The sequence below is a fragment of the Fusarium oxysporum genome, chromosome VI (genome assembly GCF_013085055.1).
Source record: "Fusarium oxysporum Fo47 chromosome VI, complete sequence".
In the NCBI taxonomy this organism is placed as follows: Eukaryota; Fungi; Ascomycota; class Sordariomycetes; order Hypocreales; family Nectriaceae; genus Fusarium; species Fusarium oxysporum.
The window spans coordinates 3,902,863-3,923,124 of NC_072845.1; the positions used below are offsets into that span (position 1 = coordinate 3,902,863).

The 20,262-nt window shown below is 48.5% G+C and overlaps 10 protein-coding genes across 10 annotated transcripts; 6 read left to right on the forward strand and 4 right to left on the reverse strand.

Moving 5' to 3' along the window:
• Window positions 1-866: 866 nt before the first annotated feature.
• FOBCDRAFT_241336 (uncharacterized protein) lies at window positions 867-2,179 on the forward strand (the record flags this gene model as incomplete). Its single annotated transcript, XM_031185569.2, has 4 exons — window positions 867-1,057; window positions 1,107-1,269; window positions 1,327-1,413; window positions 1,472-2,179. The coding sequence occupies 4 exons, from the start codon at window positions 867-869 to the stop codon at window positions 2,177-2,179; spliced, it is 1,149 nt and encodes a 382-aa protein (XP_031036704.2).
• Window positions 2,180-2,684: 505 nt separating this feature from the next.
• On the forward strand, window positions 2,685-3,666 carry FOBCDRAFT_276135 (uncharacterized protein; the record flags this gene model as incomplete). The annotated part of the gene is made up of 4 exons (XM_059611513.1): window positions 2,685-2,735; window positions 2,792-2,866; window positions 2,962-3,003; window positions 3,091-3,666. 4 exons carry the CDS (start codon window positions 2,685-2,687, stop codon window positions 3,664-3,666), a joined length of 744 nt encoding a protein of 247 aa, XP_059465227.1.
• Window positions 3,667-3,936: 270 nt separating this feature from the next.
• FOBCDRAFT_203632 (uncharacterized protein) lies at window positions 3,937-4,985 on the reverse strand (the record flags this gene model as incomplete). Its single annotated transcript, XM_059609073.1, has 3 exons — window positions 3,937-3,980; window positions 4,019-4,557; window positions 4,588-4,985. 3 exons carry the CDS (start codon window positions 4,983-4,985, stop codon window positions 3,937-3,939), a joined length of 981 nt encoding a protein of 326 aa, XP_059467412.1.
• Window positions 4,986-6,287: 1,302 nt separating this feature from the next.
• On the reverse strand, window positions 6,288-7,959 carry FOBCDRAFT_262422 (general substrate transporter; the record flags this gene model as incomplete). Its single annotated transcript, XM_031185566.2, has 3 exons — window positions 6,288-7,590; window positions 7,640-7,702; window positions 7,760-7,959. 3 exons carry the CDS (start codon window positions 7,957-7,959, stop codon window positions 6,288-6,290), a joined length of 1,566 nt encoding a protein of 521 aa, XP_031036701.2.
• A 448-nt stretch (window positions 7,960-8,407) lies between these two features.
• Window positions 8,408-10,210, forward strand: FOBCDRAFT_185765 (uncharacterized protein; the record flags this gene model as incomplete). Its single annotated transcript, XM_031185565.2, has 1 exon — window positions 8,408-10,210. The coding sequence occupies one exon, from the start codon at window positions 8,408-8,410 to the stop codon at window positions 10,208-10,210; it is 1,803 nt and encodes a 600-aa protein (XP_031036700.2).
• Window positions 10,211-10,518: 308 nt separating this feature from the next.
• Window positions 10,519-12,036, forward strand: FOBCDRAFT_276138 (glycoside hydrolase superfamily; the record flags this gene model as incomplete). Its single annotated transcript, XM_031185564.2, has 1 exon — window positions 10,519-12,036. The coding sequence occupies one exon, from the start codon at window positions 10,519-10,521 to the stop codon at window positions 12,034-12,036; it is 1,518 nt and encodes a 505-aa protein (XP_031036699.2).
• A 258-nt stretch (window positions 12,037-12,294) lies between these two features.
• On the reverse strand, window positions 12,295-14,216 carry FOBCDRAFT_138033 (major facilitator superfamily domain-containing protein; the record flags this gene model as incomplete). Its single annotated transcript, XM_031185563.2, has 4 exons — window positions 12,295-13,680; window positions 13,728-13,823; window positions 13,876-14,041; window positions 14,092-14,216. The coding sequence occupies 4 exons, from the start codon at window positions 14,214-14,216 to the stop codon at window positions 12,295-12,297; spliced, it is 1,773 nt and encodes a 590-aa protein (XP_031036698.2).
• Window positions 14,217-14,962: 746 nt separating this feature from the next.
• Window positions 14,963-15,722, reverse strand: FOBCDRAFT_227052 (uncharacterized protein). The gene has a single exon (XM_031185562.3). The coding sequence runs from the start codon at window positions 15,670-15,672 to the stop codon at window positions 15,118-15,120; it is 555 nt and encodes a 184-aa protein (XP_031036697.2). The 5' UTR covers window positions 15,673-15,722; the 3' UTR covers window positions 14,963-15,117.
• A 594-nt stretch (window positions 15,723-16,316) lies between these two features.
• FOBCDRAFT_227053 (major facilitator superfamily domain-containing protein) lies at window positions 16,317-18,391 on the forward strand. The gene is made up of 6 exons (XM_031185561.3): window positions 16,317-16,682; window positions 16,729-17,108; window positions 17,157-17,216; window positions 17,269-17,507; window positions 17,561-17,850; window positions 17,899-18,391. Exons 1-6 carry the CDS (start codon window positions 16,415-16,417, stop codon window positions 18,336-18,338), a joined length of 1,677 nt encoding a protein of 558 aa, XP_031036696.2. The 5' UTR covers window positions 16,317-16,414; the 3' UTR covers window positions 18,339-18,391.
• Window positions 18,392-18,838: 447 nt separating this feature from the next.
• On the forward strand, window positions 18,839-20,200 carry FOBCDRAFT_295385 (uncharacterized protein). Its single transcript, XM_031185560.3, has one exon. It carries the CDS (start codon window positions 18,872-18,874, stop codon window positions 20,192-20,194), a length of 1,323 nt encoding a protein of 440 aa, XP_031036695.2. The 5' UTR covers window positions 18,839-18,871; the 3' UTR covers window positions 20,195-20,200.
• The last annotated feature ends 62 nt before the right edge of the window (window positions 20,201-20,262 follow it).

Consider the following 20,262-nt stretch of genomic DNA (forward strand, 5'->3'; position numbering starts at 1 on the left):
ACTGGTTTAGGAACTGCCTGTAACTTTCTCCCATTGGCTTACGATTTGGGTTTTCGAAGGAACAGTAGGTAATGAACGGATGGCTATAAACAACACCACATATGTCCACCGGCGCCTTCAACCGCACAGGTGACCTGGGAAGCTTCACTAGTCCGGGCTGAGCAGCAGCTTGCTATCTTTCATAAAGACCCTTAAATGGAGCAAACATATGGTCAGCATTGCAGGATACATATACGAGAATAGCGGACAAAAGGCTGTTTGGATGCGAATAGATTGAGCTACCCCGTTATTGGCATGAATTTGCGAATCAACAACGGTCAGTGATTGGGTACCCTAAAATCTTAGATGCATAAGTCCAGGGGCATCCGGTTAAATCGCCAGCTAACACGTTGCTCTTCACTCGCTTGTTCCTCATAAACTGTCAAGGCCTCGCGGAATACCTTCCATGAAAAGAAGTAAATCCATGCCGAGAAATAGTTCTTCCATCCATATAATCTGTATTCTTTAGCCTCAATTGTGCCTGGATAAGAAACCTGGTAAGTATTGTGTAGCCTGTAAGACCCTGCGCCCTAGGGCTGCAGAGCCAAGGGCTTGTCAAATCCCCATCCAGCAATGATGAACAATTTACCGGGGCGATATTCTACGAACAGAACTTGCTCCGGCTTGGCTTCAACAAGGGCTCTTGAGGTTCTTCTCTATCCCATCAATTATACGGGGTAGGCACTAATACAAATTCGACTGTAATTTTCCGCTTGCTTATCTGTTAAGTAGTCTATCCCGCACATCCAATCTCACCGCATTGTCTGCCTTTCTTTCTCATTTCCTATCTAACACGGAGACCAAGGACAAAAGCGAGTTCCGAAACCATGCAGATTTCTTTTGGAATCCTTGCTGCTTTGCTGAGCGCCTCGTCGCTGGTTGCGGCCTCACCGACTCAATCGGCCGGCGATCTCATGCTAGATCTCAACAGCAAGGCAATCAGTGCGTTAGAGAATGCCCAGGCACCGACCAGCCGCAAGAAGTGCACAATCGCCAATGCCAACGTGCGCCGGGATTGGTAAGTTTACATCCTAGATGCATTGAACCGTCGCTAACAACTACTACAGGAAAGCCCTATCAAAGAAAGAGAGAAAGGCTTATATCAATGCAGTTCTATGTCTGCGAAAGAAACCATCCAAGGCAGACCCTTCTTTCGCACCTGGTGCACGTACTAGATATGACGATTTTGTCGCTGTGCATATCAACCAGACTCGCACTATCCATGCAACGGTCAGTTCTTGTTCTTCATGAGTTGTCAATGGCATTGAATCTGACAATCCTTTTCAGGGAAACTTCTTCACCTGGCATCGCTACTATACTTGGGCATATGAAAAAGCTCTGCGAGATGAGTGCGACTACAAAGGCACCCAGCCGGTGAGTGAATCTTGGTGATGGCCGACGATAAAGATTTCAAGCTTATGATTTACTGTAGTACTGGAATTGGTTTGAGACTGGCGACATTGCAACTAACCCTCTCTTTGACGGTTCCGAGACCAGTATGAGCGGCGATGGCGGGTTCTTCAAGCACAACGGCTCTGTTTCTGGCACAGGACTCATTTTCCTTCCCAGCGGTAACGGAGGTGGCTGTATCAAAAAGGGTCCCTTCGCCGGCGCAACCGCTAACCTTGGACCCCCATCTCCTGGCATGGACGGAATGGAAGCCACCGCTAAACCTCTCGAATATAACCCTCGCTGTCTACGTCGAGATCTCAGTCGTTACACCATTGATAAGTGGATGACTCTCCCTAACTTATACAACGTCACGCTCGGCGATGCTTCACGCAGCATTCAAATCATGCAGGACGAGTTTCAAGGTCGTTTTCCAGATCGATTCCTGGGCTTGCACGGCGCTGGTCATTTTGCCATTGGTGGTGACTCCTCTGACCTTTACTCTTCGTCTAACGAACCTGTTTTCTTTCTGCATCATGCTATGGTTGATCGCGTGTACTGGATATGGCAGGCTCTGCATCCCAAGCAGGCCAGGGATATTGCTGGTACTATCACTATCGGGAACAGACCTCCTAGTCGAGACGCTTTGAAGTCTGATCCTCTGAATATGGGGGTTAATGCAGCTGAGATTACCATCGATGATGCGCTTGATACCATGAGCGGTTCTCCGTTCTGTTATATCTATCTGTAAGAGTCAAAAGTAAATATTACATTTCAGTGCATTCTTCATTGTTAGCAATAATATCCGCCTTGTTTCCAAGCGACTTGTCTATGAAATCAGGACCAATCTAACCCGGTTCACCAGGTGACAAGAACAAAGCTAGAACTTTACCATCCAGTAAGAACAAGGAACTTTGTAACTAGAAGCGCGCTAGAACTCCCAGATTTACAGGCTTTCCACCGTGTTAGAATAGAAACCTCTATCACCCGACTCCACCTCGTCAGAAGCCATTCTAGCTCTACCAGAATTACTAGATATGACCTAGTCAACGCCTCAACATTCCTGACATGTCAACTATTGTCTTAAGTCAGGTCAAAGTCACGCCACTTGAGTGAGTGCTAAGCCAGGATGATTCCTTTATTATAGGCTAGAACTGAACCAGACCGTTGGGTTCATTGATCTAATGAAGCTTATGATATACGAGCAAAATATCCCAAGCTAGGGTATGAGAAAAGCTAAATCGTATCTATACTTAATGGGTCTGATTAAGTCGTCCAACACTTTCTTCTACGCAATAGGCTTTCACGTATGTTAATCGAAAATGGTTTCCCTCAAGAAAGTTCTGACGCTGTTGTTTATCAGCACAGCGAGCGCGCTACCAGCGGACTTTTGCTTGATCGATTCGGAAGCCGCCAGCTTCAGATTCAACTCCTGCGTGTGCGACTGTTATAATGGCACTGTGTAAGTCAACACAATCCTCACCAGTGCTGGGCATGATATTGGCTTGTTTCCAGTACTAACTTCGATTATAGGAGTGCTGTGGTTACACCAGACGCTTCAGCTCCTTGGACATGGTACGACATGCTATGTGGTTCCGCCAACAAGCTAAGTCTCAACATCGAACTTGACATTCATCTCAAGTAATACTAACCCTCCTTAAGCCTGCTAAGCGAGCGTTGAAGGCGGTGCAAGTACCCCATTATCTACCCAGCAAAGCTCCCAGCGACATCAGCAGTGCCTGTTCATGCCTAATCCCTAGTCCCTCTGCCCCCACGACCGTAACCATCACTGCCAAAGCCTCCAGAACCATCACAACTACACAGACTAGAACAAATACTTTCTCCGTCAACAAGCTGAGGAGCACGTTTGTCACAGACCGAAAGACTAGTACTTCTACCAGCTCTAGTAAGACCACGAAAACAGGCTCTGAGACTGTGACTCAAACGAATCGAAAAAGCGCGACGGTTACAAAACCCGTTACTGTCACGGTTACGAACTTCAACACTGTTATAGTGACTAATACTAATGTTGTTGAGGCTATGAACTACAACACGCTATACTTTACGAATGTTGATACTGTGGCTGAGACGGATTATAATACCGTTGTTTTCACGAATACGGAGGGTTTCACGGTTACTCAGTATTACACCACGGTGCAGACTGATGTGGCTACAAGCGTGATTACACCGGATGCAGTTACTGTGACCAGTGGAACAAGCACTGTCTGGGGCTCTTGAAACAGTTGTCGTTTGGCTCTTGGTTTGGCTTGTTTACTAAGAAGGTCTGTTGGTACGGGCTAAGAAGAAATGTCCTCGTCAAACTACCATAGCATCTACATACATTAAGAATTAAAACTTACCTGACTTTCCCTAGTTCTTGTTTAAATTATGCACAAATCAGCTTTTGGGATTCTTTCCCAATCGCTATACCCAAGCCAGCTCCCCCACCACGGAACGGAATCATTCCCCTTTTTTCTCTGTCTGAACAGGTACCAGTCTCCTCTATTGTCACTGCTCATGGTATAGTGTCCAACGCGCTCGTATATCCGGGCCTGTTCAATAACAGGTGTAAGAACAAGACACTCAATACTCTGCCCCTCTTCCGCTGATAGTACTGGTAGCAAGAAAATTCTCCGATCCGTTAAAGAGTCCTCGAGATAATCCGGGTGTGTAGTGGTCAATGCACCCTTCTGTTCGCCCTCAAACGTGATTTGATACTTGCGCCAGTCTCCATCGGAGTATTTACTCGGAGACCAGTACACTTGTTTGAGAGAACCCCGAATTTGAAGGATCCTTGAGCCTTGGTGTATATCCCCAGTTGGTCTCGAAGGATCAACGAGGTCGACTGAGGCGTGGATGATATTGATGTGATGATTACATCCTGAGCTACAAATTGTCGAGTTGATGTCCACGCCAACTCCTTTGACTGCCATCCAAGACGAAGTCGGAGCGAGGCAAGGATCCGGTCTTGACTGATCACCACCATTTGAAGATGATCGCCACAGCAGTTCGTGGACTAGATTACTCCTCCATAAGCCAACCAGATACTCGTCCCTCAAAGCAGCGCGCAGGTTCTCTACTATACCAGCGACAGCAACGATTTTATCCGTGTCCTTTGTAAGACATGCTCTTGAGTAAACCTCCGTAGCTCGAACTCACTTCTCCCTGGGCTCTAGGTTGCTTTTGACGGATTGTAGAGCCGTATTCTCAATGAGCTGCGAAGGCGTTTCACCCGCTGGAAAAGACTCGCAGACTCCGTGGGTGGCACAGCGATAGAATATCTGATGCTCTGTGAAATATAGGCATTTTGTTGAGAGAAAGTGCTCTTGAACTGTCCAGGCCCTTGAGGATGGGTGACTGTTCTCAACGCTACTAATCCATAAACGGTGATCTACGAGGCAGTATGGCTCAGGTTTCGAATTAGGCCCCCATGAACAGTCGATGATAGGTGCTTTAGTGCCCAGCGGAGGGCGATTACAGAACAGACCTTCCGTGCCATCGCGTGCGTGTGCAGCCACAATCGTCAGCGCAGAGTTCCCATAGACGTCAATCATCATATATGCTTCAGTCGTCCAGTCTTCATTAGAATCTTGTATAACACAGAGCGAGTCGATCCATATATATGGATAGCCTAGCCAGCGACATACAGTAATAGCATCTCGAAAGGTTTTAGGAAGTCTGGAGATAGGCGTGCCTTGGAAGAGGTCATTCTTGGTTGCTGCAGTCAGCTTCAGGATATTAGCTCGCCCCAATAGTGGCTCAGCGCGACATAAGAATATGGTTCAGAGTCATGATCCACGTTTCTGATGACGCGGAAGTGGGTATCATAGATCTTGGAAGATTTGCACTCCTGGTGCTTCTCCAAGCAATCCCGGTGCCATTTCTGAACTAGATTACGGCTCGTTGCCGATTCGGTCGAGCAACTGATTCCGAATTCATTAGACGCGACCTCTTGCCTTGGAACTCTAAAGACTTCCAGACATCTGCATCATACTGTTAGCTTTATTGCCATGGAACAGTAATAACTTAGAACTCAGAAAATTTACAGGAAGCAGGGCGTAGTCTACAGATTTGCCGTATATGTTGTTCGCCAGTGTCGTAGACTCTCCAAACTGGGTTCGGGAGGTTGCAATGTCTCTTGTGGATATTGAAAGTCAACGGAAAATCAGATCTGATACGTGCATCCTTAATCTGCTGCACAACGTGTGTGCAGAACGCACATTTGGTAAACTGGAATGATGTTATGAGCTTAGAGATGTGGGAGAGTGGGGGTTGTTGAGTCGAGAGATTATGTGGCACAGTAAAGAAGATGAAGCTTATTTTGCATAATGGCGACCGCGAACGGCGGTCGGAAATCACGTTGAGAGACATAGAGAGTTACTAGCAGTTCAAGATAATAGGATATACTACTATGGACAGACGGTAGGTAGTTATAGGTATGTTGGAACTAAGCTAGGACCACATATCCTAATACCCTAGGTTTTGAGATAGATCTCATCATGAGAAGGCTTTTCTGTCCTCAACGGTGTTATTGGCAGCTTTCGTGCTGACAGGAGGCACAGCAAGCTCAATGTGTGTCATAGAAGGATGATAAGATCCTAAGAATTGCTGCGGCGCTTATCCGGGTGGTCTATTTATAGGCCGTCATACAAGAACCTTCACCGAATGATGATGGGCGGTCATTAAAGTGTAAAATCGATACTATAAGCAGGCTTTCGGTCCGTTACAGATATTATAGATCCAATTGCAACAGAATATGACTCATTGCCAATTACTACCATCCGCAGATCTTGTTGATATAAATACAAAGCACAAACCATCGCCATAACCCTCTCCATGTTTCATCACAGGCCACTCCTTTACAGCTTATAGGTTCCCATCTGTCGAGGGCTGACCTTGTTGTGAAACATGTGGTCAATCTCATCATATCGTCGTCCCTTGAGCTCAGGAACATAAACCCAACTCCAAATAAAGCCAATCAAACCAAGACCACCAAAGATGAAGCCAACCTTGCCCTTGAGATTACCCTCGTCAGGGTTGACCATATACGGAATGGCAAAGTTCATAGCGATACCCATAACAGATTGTGTGGCAGTGGCAAGCGCCATCGTCTTAGCCTTGAGGTTGAGCGAGGCTGTCTCGCCAAGAACAGCGAAAGCCATGGCTCCGACAGTGGCGAAGTAGACGTAAGCGTAGATGACTGTGCATGCGGCTTGCACCCACTTGGCAGCTGACGTAGGGACTACATCCATGATACCGATGAGGAATAGGAGGACTGTGAGAGCTCCCATGCCGGAGAGGAAGATCTTGCGACGACCGAAAGAGTTGACGACAAACCAACTGCAGATGTTGCCGAGAACACCGCATGCTGTGACGCCAACGCCGAGATCGAAGCTGCGAGAGGTCTCAAGACCGGCAAGTTGAAAGAAGTAGGTTGAGTATCCGAGAACGAAAATGATACCGACGAAGTGTTGGCAGACAAAGACACCCATGCTGATCATAGTACGGATGAGGTCGGTTCCCTTGAAGCACTGGATCCAAGAAGCTTCTTCGGCCGAGGCAGCTTGTTCCTCGGCGATGGTCTCCTTGATAGTAGCCAGCTTGGCGTCAATGTCAACACCAGATCCGTAGAGCTGGATGAGTGACTTCTTCGCCTCCTCAATCTTACCCTTGCGAACAAGATACCATGGAGTCTCGGGAGCGAAGGGCAGACCAGCAGCAAGGATAACAATAAAGATACCCTGCGTAGCCAGCGCACCCCTCCAAGCCCAATGATCCGTCCTCTCACCAAAAGCCTTGATAACACCATTCGAAACCAACTGACCAATCGCGATTCCAAGGTTAACGCCCGCAGTAGCAATACCACGAAACACCACAGGCGAAATCTCCGACGTCGCCAAAGGGGCAAGCGTCAAAAAGAAACCCAATCCAAGACCAATGATGAGTTTGGACATGAGGAAAGCGACGTTGGTGTTGGACATGCATTCTCCGATCGTACCGCCTGTCGCAAGGAGTAGTGCCATGACGAGAGAGTTCTTTCGGCCGACGTAATCGCAGATCCAGGAACACATGAAACCGCCGAAGAAGCCGCCGACGGAGCTGATGCAGTTGAAGGCGGTTTGCCAGTCGGCGGGGAGGATAGCTTCGCCGTTTTCGACATATCTAGAAGTTGTTAGTGGTGGTCAGAAGGGAGGTCGGATGACGGGCGTACCCAAAGTCGCGTCGGAAGGCGGCGACGGAGATCATGGCACCGTTGATCTGAGCATCGAAGCCCCTATAACAGAGTGATTAGCTATCGGGATCCTGATGAGAAGGCAGGTATTCGTCTTACCAGCCTACAGCTGCGATTGACCAGTAAAAGCACCACCAAACAATAGCCGGATGTTGTTTAAAGCATTGCTTGAGCGTCAACTGATGCTCAGCCTGACGGTCTGCCTCGACAGCATGGCTCTTGGCATCAATGAACTCAGTACCAGACACCTTGGCCTGGAGTTCAAGATCTGATTTGCCGGTAGTATTCGACGTCTCCATGATTGAAACAGTAGACTCTTGATAAGATAAAGTGGAAACTGATGATGGATGCTGGGGGATAAAGATGGGGTCAACTGCCGAGTCTTATATACAGCTGCATAACCAAGTCATGAGCGTAGTATCATCAATAGTTTCCGGTTAAAGACAGGCCATACTCATACTGGTTGTCAAGTGTGACATGGCATGACAAGAAAAGAAGCACGAAAATCATGCGCAAAAAAGAATTGGCTTTAGCTAACACGGTCTAGACCAGTCTGGGGTTTGTGGGGAGACCGAAAATCTGGGGATGATGAAAAGCTGAGCTTACCCCAGTTTGGCTGATACGAGCGACATTCCCCGATGAGAGCCCACTTTACGGCGTCACGAGTCAAGAGGTATAAGGGGCGATATTCCCCGACGTGGACATCCACATTCGTTTCTCCTCCTCCACGTTTCTGCACCCTTCATCATGTCCCCGCAAACATCAGAAATGTCAGCTGAAGCGGATCGTCGGCCGGGGAAGAGACCAGCGCCAAGGGGTACAGCGTTTTATCCCCGCAAACGAGCCAACACGGCGTGCCAAGTGTGTCGGGCTAGGAAGACAAAGTGCGATAACCAAAAGCCGGCTTGTTCATACTGCGTCAGTGTTGGGGCGACGTGCATTCAATCCCCGGTTGATCTATCGGCATTTGACCCTGCGAGTCTCAAGATCTTGGAACGTTTGGATGAATTGGAGAAGTTGATTCGCGAGCCAAAGCCTGACACCACCAATCAAGATGTTGGACATGAACTGTCACCCGAGGAGTCTCCTACGCAGTTATCCCCAGAGAGTCTGGGCGACATCCCCCTGCGAAGCATTCTCCCCGAGAAGATGGAAAGCCTGCTCCTCTGGTCCGTCCTCTCACGCGACATGACATCCCACACAACCCTCCACCCCGATCCACCACAACCATCCCCATCTTATTCCCCCGGCTGCACATCGCTAGCCGACATTGCAGATCTCGACACACAAGGTGTAAAAGCACTGCTCGACAACTTCTTCGATCACGTGCACTGCAAAAACCCAATCCTCGAAGAAGCTGCTGCTAGAAAAGTTGTTCTCAACGTGGTCATCGATGGGATCGATTGGTCGCCTGGGTCGTGCTTGACACTGATTATCTGTGCGCTGGGAAAGATTGCGACGCCGCTTGATGCGAGTTTTCACCTGAGGGCTGATTCGACGCCGTATTTGGAGGCTCAGGCGCTGTTTCAGGCGGCGCAGAAGAGGATTGGGACGTTGATGGCGAGATCGGATATTATTGGGGCGCAGTGTTTCTTTCTTTCGGGTGTGTTTTTGATGAGCACGTTCAGACCATTCGAGGCTTGGCGGTATTTCTCGCAGGCTTTAGCGACATGTCAGACGTTGCCGTTCCTGCAGAGAGCGCAGTCTCTTAGTGCAATGGATGGGTCAGATCTAGCGAGACCAGAGCTGGGTGAGACCCAGCAAGAAGCTGTATACTGGTCTGCTTGGAAGTCTGAGCGAGAGTTACGAGGCGAACTATCTCTTCCAGATTTCAGTATGCCATATTCTTCAAGCGTACTATATCCACCATTCTTCCCAACCCCTCCTCATCCCTTGGAGTCCACCAAGACTACAGCATCAAGTCGCCAACACACAGCCTGGCTATTCTACCTCTCCGAAATATCCCTCCGACGTCTCTCAAGCCGAACATGCAACGACATCCTCGAACTTCATCGCGCATCATCATCAAATCTCGACTTCCTCAAACAACTGTCCCTCCTCATCCCCGCCTACGAAACCCAAGCCAACGAATGGGCCGAAAGTCTCCCCCCCGAACTTTCCATCGCCTCGACCCCCCTCGAAGACAATGTATGCTGCTTCGTTCTCCGCGGACACTTGGTAAACTTCTTTGAACGTCTCTACTGGCCTTTCGTAATGGCGCATCTCGCTGCCTTAGAGCGCGGCGTAACTACACCCATTCCCGGGCGACAGTTTGTAGAAAAGGGCTTAGAGTATCATGTTCTTAATGTTGAGATCAACGAAGCGGGCTTTTTACATCGTCATCACGGGACGTGGCTCATGATTCGAGCTTTAGTCCGATCGGCGACGGTGTTGCTTGCAGCGCGGCTCTTGGGATCGGGAATGCCCGCGGGGTGGAGGGATGCGTGTGAGAGGATTATGCAGGTTTTGAGGGCGTGGGAAGATGATGTCCCAGGATTGTCGAACCATCGGAATTTCTTGGAGGAGGTTTTACATGGGCTAAGCGTTTAACTTGTGATGTACACTAATAAATTTGTTAAAGCGTATTTCCCCGTGTTTTTACGAGTAATGGTCTTGGTGAATTATGGGGATTCCGGGGGAATGGTTCTTGGTGGTGTCGTGGCGGATTCTATCGGGGAGTGTCGCTCGTAAGAAAACACTCCACTTTGGGTGTATGGACTATTTAGGTGAAGGCTGTAATGACTTTCAGAAACAAGCAGACCTCACAGAGCATCACTCGCATTAGCGACTTCGTTATCTATTCACTCTTCATTGTCTGATTTCCTCTTTCTTCATACCAACATCTCACACTCTCTACCATGGTCGCAACAGCAGACAACTCCGGCTCCTACGAAGCCGTCCCCAAAGCCGTCCCCCAAAAACCATCAACATGTAAAATGCTTCATACCGAGGGTAGTCGCATCATCGACCCCTCCGGCAACACCGTCATCCTCAAGGGCGCTGCCATCGGTGGCATGCTCAACATGGAGAACTTCATCACCGGCTACGCAGGCCACGAACACCAACATAGACAACAAATGGCTGAAGTCATGGGTGAAGAAAAGGCAAACTTCTTCTTTGACAGACTTTTATACCACTTCTTCACAGACTCTGATGCCGCTTACTTTGCGTCGTTGGGTCTAAACTGTATCCGAATCCCATTCAATTATCGTCATTTTATCGATGATATGGATCCAGATAATCTCAAGAAATCTGGTTTCGATTGGTTAGATCGCTGTGTGGATATTTGCGGAAGACATAACCTCTACGCTGTCCTTGATCTACATGCCGTTCCTGGTGGTCAGAACCAAGATTGGCATAGTGATTCTGGACTTTCACGCGCGGCGTTCTGGGACTTCAAAGACCATCAAGACAGAGCTATTCAGCTATGGAAGGCTCTTGCAGCTCACTACAAGGGAAACCCCGTCATCGCAGGCTACAACCTCCTCAACGAACCCGCCGACGAAACCAAGACCTCATCAGGCCAATACGGCGCCAAGCTCGTAAAATGGTACGAACGCACCGAGAAAGAAGTCCGCGCCATCGATCCCGATCACATGATCTTCATCGACGGAAACACCTACGCAATGGACTTCCGCGCCTTTCCCCAAAACCCTCTTCCCAACGCTGTGTACGCCTGTCACGATTACAGCTTCTACGGGTTTCCTCTTGGAGAGCAGTACGAAGGTACAGACGAACAAAACACTAAGCTGAGGAAGAGCTTTGAGCGCAAGGTGCAGTTCATGAGGGAGAAGAACGTGCCGATTTGGAATGGAGAGTTTGGCCCTGTTTATCAGAATGAGCATAAGGAGGGTGACGACGCCATCAAGACCAACGCCAAGCGCTTTAATTTGCTACAAGAGCAGTTGGCTATTTACAGAGAAACAGATGTCAACTGGTCTATCTGGTTGTATAAAGATGTCGGCTACCAAGGCATGGTATACGTCGATCCCGAGTCCCCCTATATGCGCCTCATCGCGCCCTTCATCGCCAAGAAACAGCGTCTCGGTCTTGATTTCTGGGGCGTCGTCAACAAAGACGGCGTCAAGCACCTCTACGAACCATTCATCCAAGGCTTGAAGGAAGAAGTGCTGGAGAAGTACAGAGATACGAAATATCCCAAGATCTGGACTTTCGAACGACAGTTTGAGCGGGTTATTAGAGAGTGTTTGATGAGTGAGTATGTGGGATGGGAGTTGGCGGAGTTGTTTAGGGATAAGAGCAAGGAGGAGTTGGAGGAGCTAGCGAGTAGCTTTTCATTTGAGAAGTGTATTAAGAGGGACACGCTTGTGGGGATCTTGAGTCATGATTCGATGATCTCGGCTGGGAAGCAGTAGGAGTACATGGGTATGGGGATTGCACCTTGGCGTTTTTGTTGGTTATTCGGTATGAAACTTAGTATGTTGGATGAGCACGCATAGGGATAGAAATTGTATCATATACAGATAAATACGAACTTTCCCTTCTTTTAACTGATAAGCCTTATATATACTACAGTAGTCCAATATGGACTTCTTCTAATCACCTTTGCACTCATCTGAGTTCATGCTGGTTCTAGTCGCCCAGTCAGACGCCAAACTTAGTGGTGGGTTACTTTAACGCCTTCCACTCTCGAGTTCAACGGGGGCATCCTCTTGAGCCTCTTTATGCTTGATAGCCCAAGCAAGCTCCTTGTCAGCCTGTGCCGCTCTCTTCTCATCCTCAGCTCCAAGCTTAACATTGCGAACAAGATAAACCATCACCAGGAGAAGTCCTGATACACAGACTGATCCAATGGCCAGGGTCTGCTGAGTCTGGCGGTAGCATTCATCAACGGCATTTCTATCAGCAGTTCCAGCTTCGTATGCACGCGCAACCACGATAGAACCAAAGATCTTGCCGCCTTCCTCCTCTCCGAAGTACGCTTTGAGCTTTCGGGGGAGGACAGAGTTCCAGATGGCGCCGCTGATGGTTACGCCAAGGTTGGAGCCAAAGCCGAGCGATGAGAGGAAGACGGCTGTTGCAATGCCGACTTGCTCGTTTTCAAGGACGGCCTGGAGTGAAACTTGAAGTGGGACCTGGGTGAAACCACGGCCAACTCCGAGAAGAGACTTGGAGGTGATGAATGCAGCTTCGCTGGCGATGTGGGTGCCGGAAATGTTGGTAAGGTAGATTGGAAGACCACAGGCGAGGATGATCAGGACAACTCCAAGCATGATGAAGGGCTTTGTGTTTTTGGTGAACTTGAGTGAAAGACCAGCGACGAGTGCACCAATGTTGTACGCCACGCGCTGAGCGTTATCGACCCGCGTTGCAGCTCCAGGAGAGTAATGACCCGCAACTTGGAGGAAGCTCGAAAGGAAAGGTCGGTAGATACTATCAGCCATGGCGATGACGATACATGATGCGCATGCGACAATGACGTTGCGCTCGCGGATCGTTCGGTAAGGAATAATCGGGTTCGACGCGAACTTTCCGTCCCAAACCAGGAAAGCGATGAAGGTCAAAACACCAACGATGATGAGAACAATAGACGAAGGCCTACTCCATCGATCGGTATTATTCCTTCCCGCAATCGTCATCGGCAACAGCGTCATAGCCAAACCACCAATGAGGAGAAGTGCGCCAATAAGATCAAGCTGCGTAGCAACATGCTTAATCTTCCCAACAACACCAGGCTCAGCACCATGCATGAACGAGATCTTCTCCGTGATCAGACCAATGCGCTTAGCCCGGCGATTCATCCAGATCATGATACCAATCGTCGGAATAGCAGTGACAGGTAGAATGATAGCCCACATACCATAACCCCATCTCCAGCTTGAGTGCAGGAGCATGTGTTCGCCGAGATAAGTTCCGCCGTAGAGGGTGGGGATCGCGGAGAGGGATTCGGGAAGGGTGAAGATTATACCACGGTTGACGAGGGTTGTTATGTCAGCGACGAAGATCTGCTGGATGATGTTCCACCATGTATCGCCGAAGACGTCAAAGATTCCACCTGCCTGACTTTTGTTAGATTGATAAGGTAAATGGGGTGAGGGGTGCGTACTAAGAAGGTGTCGACGTTGGAACAGCCTGCGTACATGGCGTTGCCGATGGCCATGCAGATAGCAGCACCAGCAAAGCTCTGGGGACGTCCAAAATACTGCAGACTCGATTAGCGATGGTCCAAATCACCATTTTTGTTGGAATCCTACATTGGCGAGCTTAGCGAGCAGTGGGTACGACACGATGCGCACGAGCCCGTTGACGATGGCACCAGTCGCAAGGAGAGAATGTGCCTTGAAGTGACTTGTCGCATACGGCTCGTAGACATTGCCTGTATAGACGGTCAGGTTCATGAAGAAGAACATGACAAGAATACTGCCCAACATTAGCTTCACCAGACTCCAATCAAACCACAATAAACTTACCATCCGATGGCAAAACCAAGGGTTCGTTTCGTCCATAGCTTCCTAAAAGCCTCATTCGTGGAACCAGGCCTTGAGATCTCCTCCTCCACCACCTCTTGACTCTTTCGCTCCGAATTATCTGCCATTATTACTGACTTACGGCAATCAGAATCAGTGATAAAGATGGCCAGGTTAATTTCCCTCAAAATTTTGGGAAGGCCGCATCTTATGTGTCAAACAATCCCCTCAGTCATACGGCACTTATTTCCTAATTCACTCACGCATCACGATGATCCTTTCTCCTAACAGTAAAGAGAGCTGATTGATAGCTAGTCTTGGCGTGGACCCTTTCTTCGTTTAACCTTGCTTTTAAGCATGCCTGACAAATCCCATTACCGCTGCCAAGCGACTAAGTACGTAAAGACGGCTTTTAACTTCAAAGTTAGACCATTTTGAGGACTCTCCGCGGTTGGCGAGATGAAAAACTGCTAGGGTGCTGATTATCAGACCGTTGAGATCTTATCTGATCGTGTCAGAGATTGGTCAGTGGGTTAAAGCCCCCACAGGAGGATGGGCTGATGATGGGTTGGGTTTTTTTAGGTGTCCACTCATGTGAGTTTTGGGTGCTTGCGCTAGGATGGAATTGTATAAAGGGCCTTGGCGGTGGTGATTCCGCTTATAAGGATTCATGGGCCCGACTGTATGGACTGGAACGGGATTTGTCCGAGGAGAGAGCAGAAGATGATCAGCACGCAGGAGATGCTTTAGAGGCGGGACTTTGCATTGTTGCATAGGTTGATGTGACATTTGACATGCTGTTTGGTAACACTGATAGGGCTGATGCCGATGCTGCTACTATGAGTGACTGGCATGAAAGAGAGACATAATGATGGACCAACGAAAGAATGGAATTGATGGCTAGCAATACACCTTGTAACCAAATGCAAACCCAAATGCAATCTGAATAACCTAACGCGTCGTAAAACCTTTCCTCTCCTTTACGATAATCCTCCATAACCCAGTTCATGCTCATCTCAGACATCTCCCTCAACCCTTCGCAATCTTCTCCGCCTCCTCCGTCGCCTCATTAACAATCTCATCAGCCTCATCCTTCGTAAACGCATCCGTAAACTTCACCCAAGACCCATGCGCAAGCCCCGTCCCCGCCCCAATAAGCAATCCCAAACCCGCCGTCGGAATCGCCACAACTCCCGTCAACAGCGCCCCTACCCCGAGCCCCAGCCCACTAGCTACACCCGCGCCTATCCCCGTTCCCATAGCACCGCCCTGTATCCATCCTTTCTCCAGCCTTTCCGCGATCTTCATGAGCTTGGCAGCCTTTTTATCGATTTCTCGTGCTTCATGCCGTATGTTCTCCGCTTCTTCGGGATCTTCTTCCTTATTGGCTTTTTCGTGCAGTTCGAGGGATTTTTCTTGTAGGCCTTTTGCTTCTTCGACGCGGGAGTGGATTTCTTTGGCGATGCGCTCTTTGGTGTTGGATTTGCTCTCGGAGGGGCCCGCGCCGTCGGCGGGCTTGTTTTGGCCGCCCATGAATTGGCTTGGTATTGCGCCGGAGAAGATTGATCCTAGTGCTTCGTTCATAAGGGGAAGTATAAAAAAGTGATTTTGGGAAAAGATGGGGTTTATTAAAGATGTGGCTTGATGGGTTGATGAGCTAGGAAACCTGGTTTGTTTTATGAAACTTGTAGGTGGGGGTGGCGGATGACGTAGCATCGTGATCCACGTATGTCAATGCAGGTAATCGTTGCTATGATGCTATAATATCATTGTGTGCATCATTCACGAGATTCGTGTCTCACAGCATCGAGAATATCAAGTTTGTTGCAGATGGCTCCTAATAATATGGCAATGTTGTGTCGCGTGGATGAACTGGTCCGAACTCAACGGTAAGCTGTGAGCAGTAAACATTAGTCGGAGGTCAAAGTCATAGTGAAGACAATGGCCTAGCTCTTGAGATCAAAGTGCGCCACGACATATCATAGACTCCACCCAACGGATTCAATTATAATTATTACAGGAAGCCGTGAGCTCAATTTTTATTAATTTCAATTGACTTCACACGACATTGATGCTGCGTTGCTTCAATCCCTACAATCATGAACTTCTCAAGTTCAGCTACCCTAGATCTTATCACTCTTCAGTCTGCTTATCTAACCCGTGTCAAATCCCCAGCTCAATCATCCATGATTGGCCAAGATCAGCAGTCATCATCCCTTAACCATCCCTTGCACCCCAAGAACTCAATCTCAACTTAAACCTATCCTCTCTCTCAAACCCCTCCCTCTCTCACTCAATTACCTCAATTGAACCTGGCTCCATCAAAATGTCAGCGCGAGGCCTGGGCTCCACATCGCCCGACCCGGGCGCGTCATCTCACGACCAACACCCTCTCATGGATCTCGTAGACGGAGAAGAAGCCCGTGGGAGAAGCCATCCTGATGGAGCAAGCGGTGCTGCGGCGGATTTGATGAGGAGACTTGGTGTTTCGCCCGAGAGGAGGATTAAAGTTACGCCTGAAGATGATGCGCGCGTGTTGAGGCGGATTGATATGGTTGTTCTGCCTCTCATGCTAGCAGTTTATTTCCTCCAAGGTAAAATCTCACATCACCCATTCAAAAATAATATTGATCCCTGCAGGTCTTGACAAAGCAACTATCGCATATGCATCCATCTTCGGCCTCATCGAAGACACGAACCTCAAAGGCAACCAATTCTCATGGCTAAGCTCAATAGTCTACGTCGCCCAACTCATCGCGCAATTCCCACTAGCATGGCTTCTCGTCAAACTCCCCATTGGGAAATTCACAAGCTGCATGGTGACACTCTGGGGTTTGACCCTAACATTTATGGCTGCGGCGCATACCTTCCACAGTCTGCTCTTTGCACGTTTCTGGCTAGGTGCTTTTGAGGCTAGTATTGCACCAAGTTTCGTGGCTATTACGCAGATGTTTTGGAGGAGGAGGGAGCAGCCGCTTAGAATGTCGTATTGGTATGCTATGAATGGATTTACTGGTGTTGTAAGTTGAGAGCTACATGGTGGGATTGGATTGAACTGACGGGTTTAGTTTGGGAGTTTGGCCACTTGGTGGCTTGCGCAGTTACCGTTTGGACTAAAACCATACCAGGTAAGTTCAAGAGCAGCCCTTTCTGTTGCATGACGGTTTACTCATATGATAGACCATCTTTGTTGCCTTTGGAATCATCACCGTCTGCTTCTCCACCGTTCTGTTCTCATACATGCCCGACTCTCCCGCAGAGGCCAAATTTCTCGATAAGCACGATAAACTTATCGCGATTGAGCGCCTGAGAATGAATCAGACTGGCGTCATGTCGAGGCAATGGCGATGGGACCATTTCTGGGAGACCATGCGAGACCTAAAGACTTGGCTCTGGTTCTCTCTCATTTTCAGTATCTCGTAAGTGAAACATAATCTTAGTGAGAAATAGGAGCTAACAAGATCTTCTCCAGAGTACCCTCTGGTGGCGTCGGCTCTTTTGGCCCTCTTCTCATCAAGTCCTTTGGCTTCGATTCGTTCCAAGCCATCCTCTTCAACGCTCCGTTTGGTGTTGTTCAGTTCATCTCTACAGTTGGAGGCTCTTATGTCGCGACTAAGTACCATAAGAAAGGTCCAGTTATTGCCTTTTTGGCTCTCTTCCCAATCGTTGGCTGCATGATCATGCTCTCAACGCCGCATACGCCTGATGGCAGGAATACTTTGCTTGGCGGATACTACATGATCTCTGTCTTCCCAGGAATAAGTACGTCTCTTCCTACTACTATATGTTTCGCGTACTGACGCTATACAGTTCCTCTCATCTACTCATGGTCGTCCTCCAACACTGCTGGTGACACCAAAGGCAAATGTAACTCATCTGTCCTCTTCATCGGCCAATCCCTGGGAAACATCATTGGCCCTCTTCTCTACAAACCATCCGAGGCTCCCGAGTATCATCGAGGATTGTACTGGAATCTGCTCCTATACATCGCAATTGTTGGACTCGTCGTAATCACCACTATGTACCTGACCTACCTCAATCGCGATCATAGCCGCCGTCGCGTCATGGCTGGAAAAGATGCAGTGATTGTGGACTACAGCTTATACTCACCCGAAGAAGCAGATAGTCTTCGAAGGTCAAAAGTGACCGAAGGACAGCATATCGAAAATGCGAGGGATGCGACGGTTGGAGACCATGCGTTTGATGATATGACGGATTTGGTCAACGATGAATTTGTATTTGTATTCTAAATCAATTGGAAGAGCTCCAGATTTTCCTGGAGGCTGTGTGTGGTACTGTTTTCATAGTATAGGTATCTCCAAAAATCCATCGATACCATCTGTTGATCCAACCTCCGCATCATGCAAATCGGTCTTCTTCCCGCGAACGAGATTCAGACCCATCGTTGATCTCAATATCGTGAGGCTTTTGATCCAATTCGGCCCCAAAAATAGCGACCGAATAGCATTTTAGTGGAAACAATTCTCAACGATCCCCAAATCATCCAACGAGTTGAAACGACGAATGCCACGAATCTTGGTATTCCAATGTAACTGGCCAAATCAGGCCTGATCTGCACTTCAGCCAAGCATCCTCTCCACCTCTCATATGCTGACAGTTGTACCTCGTTCGGCAAATACTCCCCCGAATCAACGCGGGGTACTCACTCTGAGTAATCCGACGTCGGATTACCTCTTCAGGGTATTTATACATCCTCGTGTCCATGAGGGGTTCATCATTCATCGTCACTCATACACAGAATTTTGGACATTGTTATTTCATCATGGCTACTCCTCAGGTTAAGCGCTATGTCATTGTTGGCATGGGCGTTCGCTCCGCTATGTACTACCAAGCTATCATCCAGGACTTCAAAGATGTCGCCAAGCTTGTTGGAATCTGCGATACGAACCAAACTCGCATGGACGTAGCAAACGAGCACATCGTCGAACTCGGCGGTGAAAAAGTGCAAACGTACAAGGACACAGAGTTTGACAAGATGGTCCAAGAGCAGAAAGCCGATGTTGTCATCGTCACGACAATTGATCTTTTCCATCACCATTATTGCATTAGAGCAATGGAGCTAGGCTGCGATGCCATCACGGAAAAACCAATGACTATCGATGAGCATAAACTCCAAGCTATGATTGACGCAGAGAAGAAGACGGGGAAACAAGTCCGTGTTCTTTTCAACTACCGGTATGCGCCGCATCATACTAAAGTTCGAGAACTCATCGACTCTGGCGTCATTGGCGAGATTTCAACAGTACACATGGACTGGATTCTCGACTGTGCACACGGCGCAGATTTTATGCGACGTTGGCATCGACATAAAGAAACTAGTGGTGGCATTCAGATGCACAAGTCAATCCACCATTTCGACCTTGTGCATTTCTGGCTCAACACTGAGCCTGAGCTTGTTTACTGCCTTGGTGATCTTCGTTTCTACGGCAAAGAAAACGCTGAGAGGCGTGGGGAGAAGAATCTCGGTGAACGGTATCAGAACAATGAGAATGCAAAGAACGACCCTTTTGCGTTCCAGCTTGATGAGAATGAACGCATGAAGAAGTTGTATCTTGACGCTGAGCATGAAGATGGTTATATCCGAGACAGGAACTGTTTTGCAGAGGGTATCACCATCGAGGATAACCTCTCCATGATCATCAAGTACAAGAACCGCGCCGTCATGACATACAACACATACGCCTACGCCCCATGGGAAGGATATCGCTGTGTCTTCAACGGCAGCAAGGGACGTATCGAAGTCAACGTCGTTGAGAGCGGGTACAACCCCCTCGGCGATCCCGTAACGAAGGACGCTTCGGGAGAGGACGAGAAGTACATCCAGGGCGGTGTCGAGCAGACCAAGATTGTTGTTTATCCCCTGTTTGATAAGCCGTATGTTGTGGATGTTGTGAAGCAGGAGGGCGGTCATGGAGGAGGTGATCCTGTTCTGTTGAAGGATGTTCTTTTGGGGGGTGAGGTTGATAATTTCAAGAGGGCTGCTAATATTCGGGATGGAGGGAATGCGGTTTTGGTGGGTGTTGGGGCGAATCATAGTATGAAGAGTGGTATGCCTGTTAAGGTTCAAGAGTTGGTGAAGTGGTAGTTGCAGAATAGTCAATTCAATTCTTAACAATCAAGAAGACAATTCTGCCAGCTGAAAGAAAACAAGCG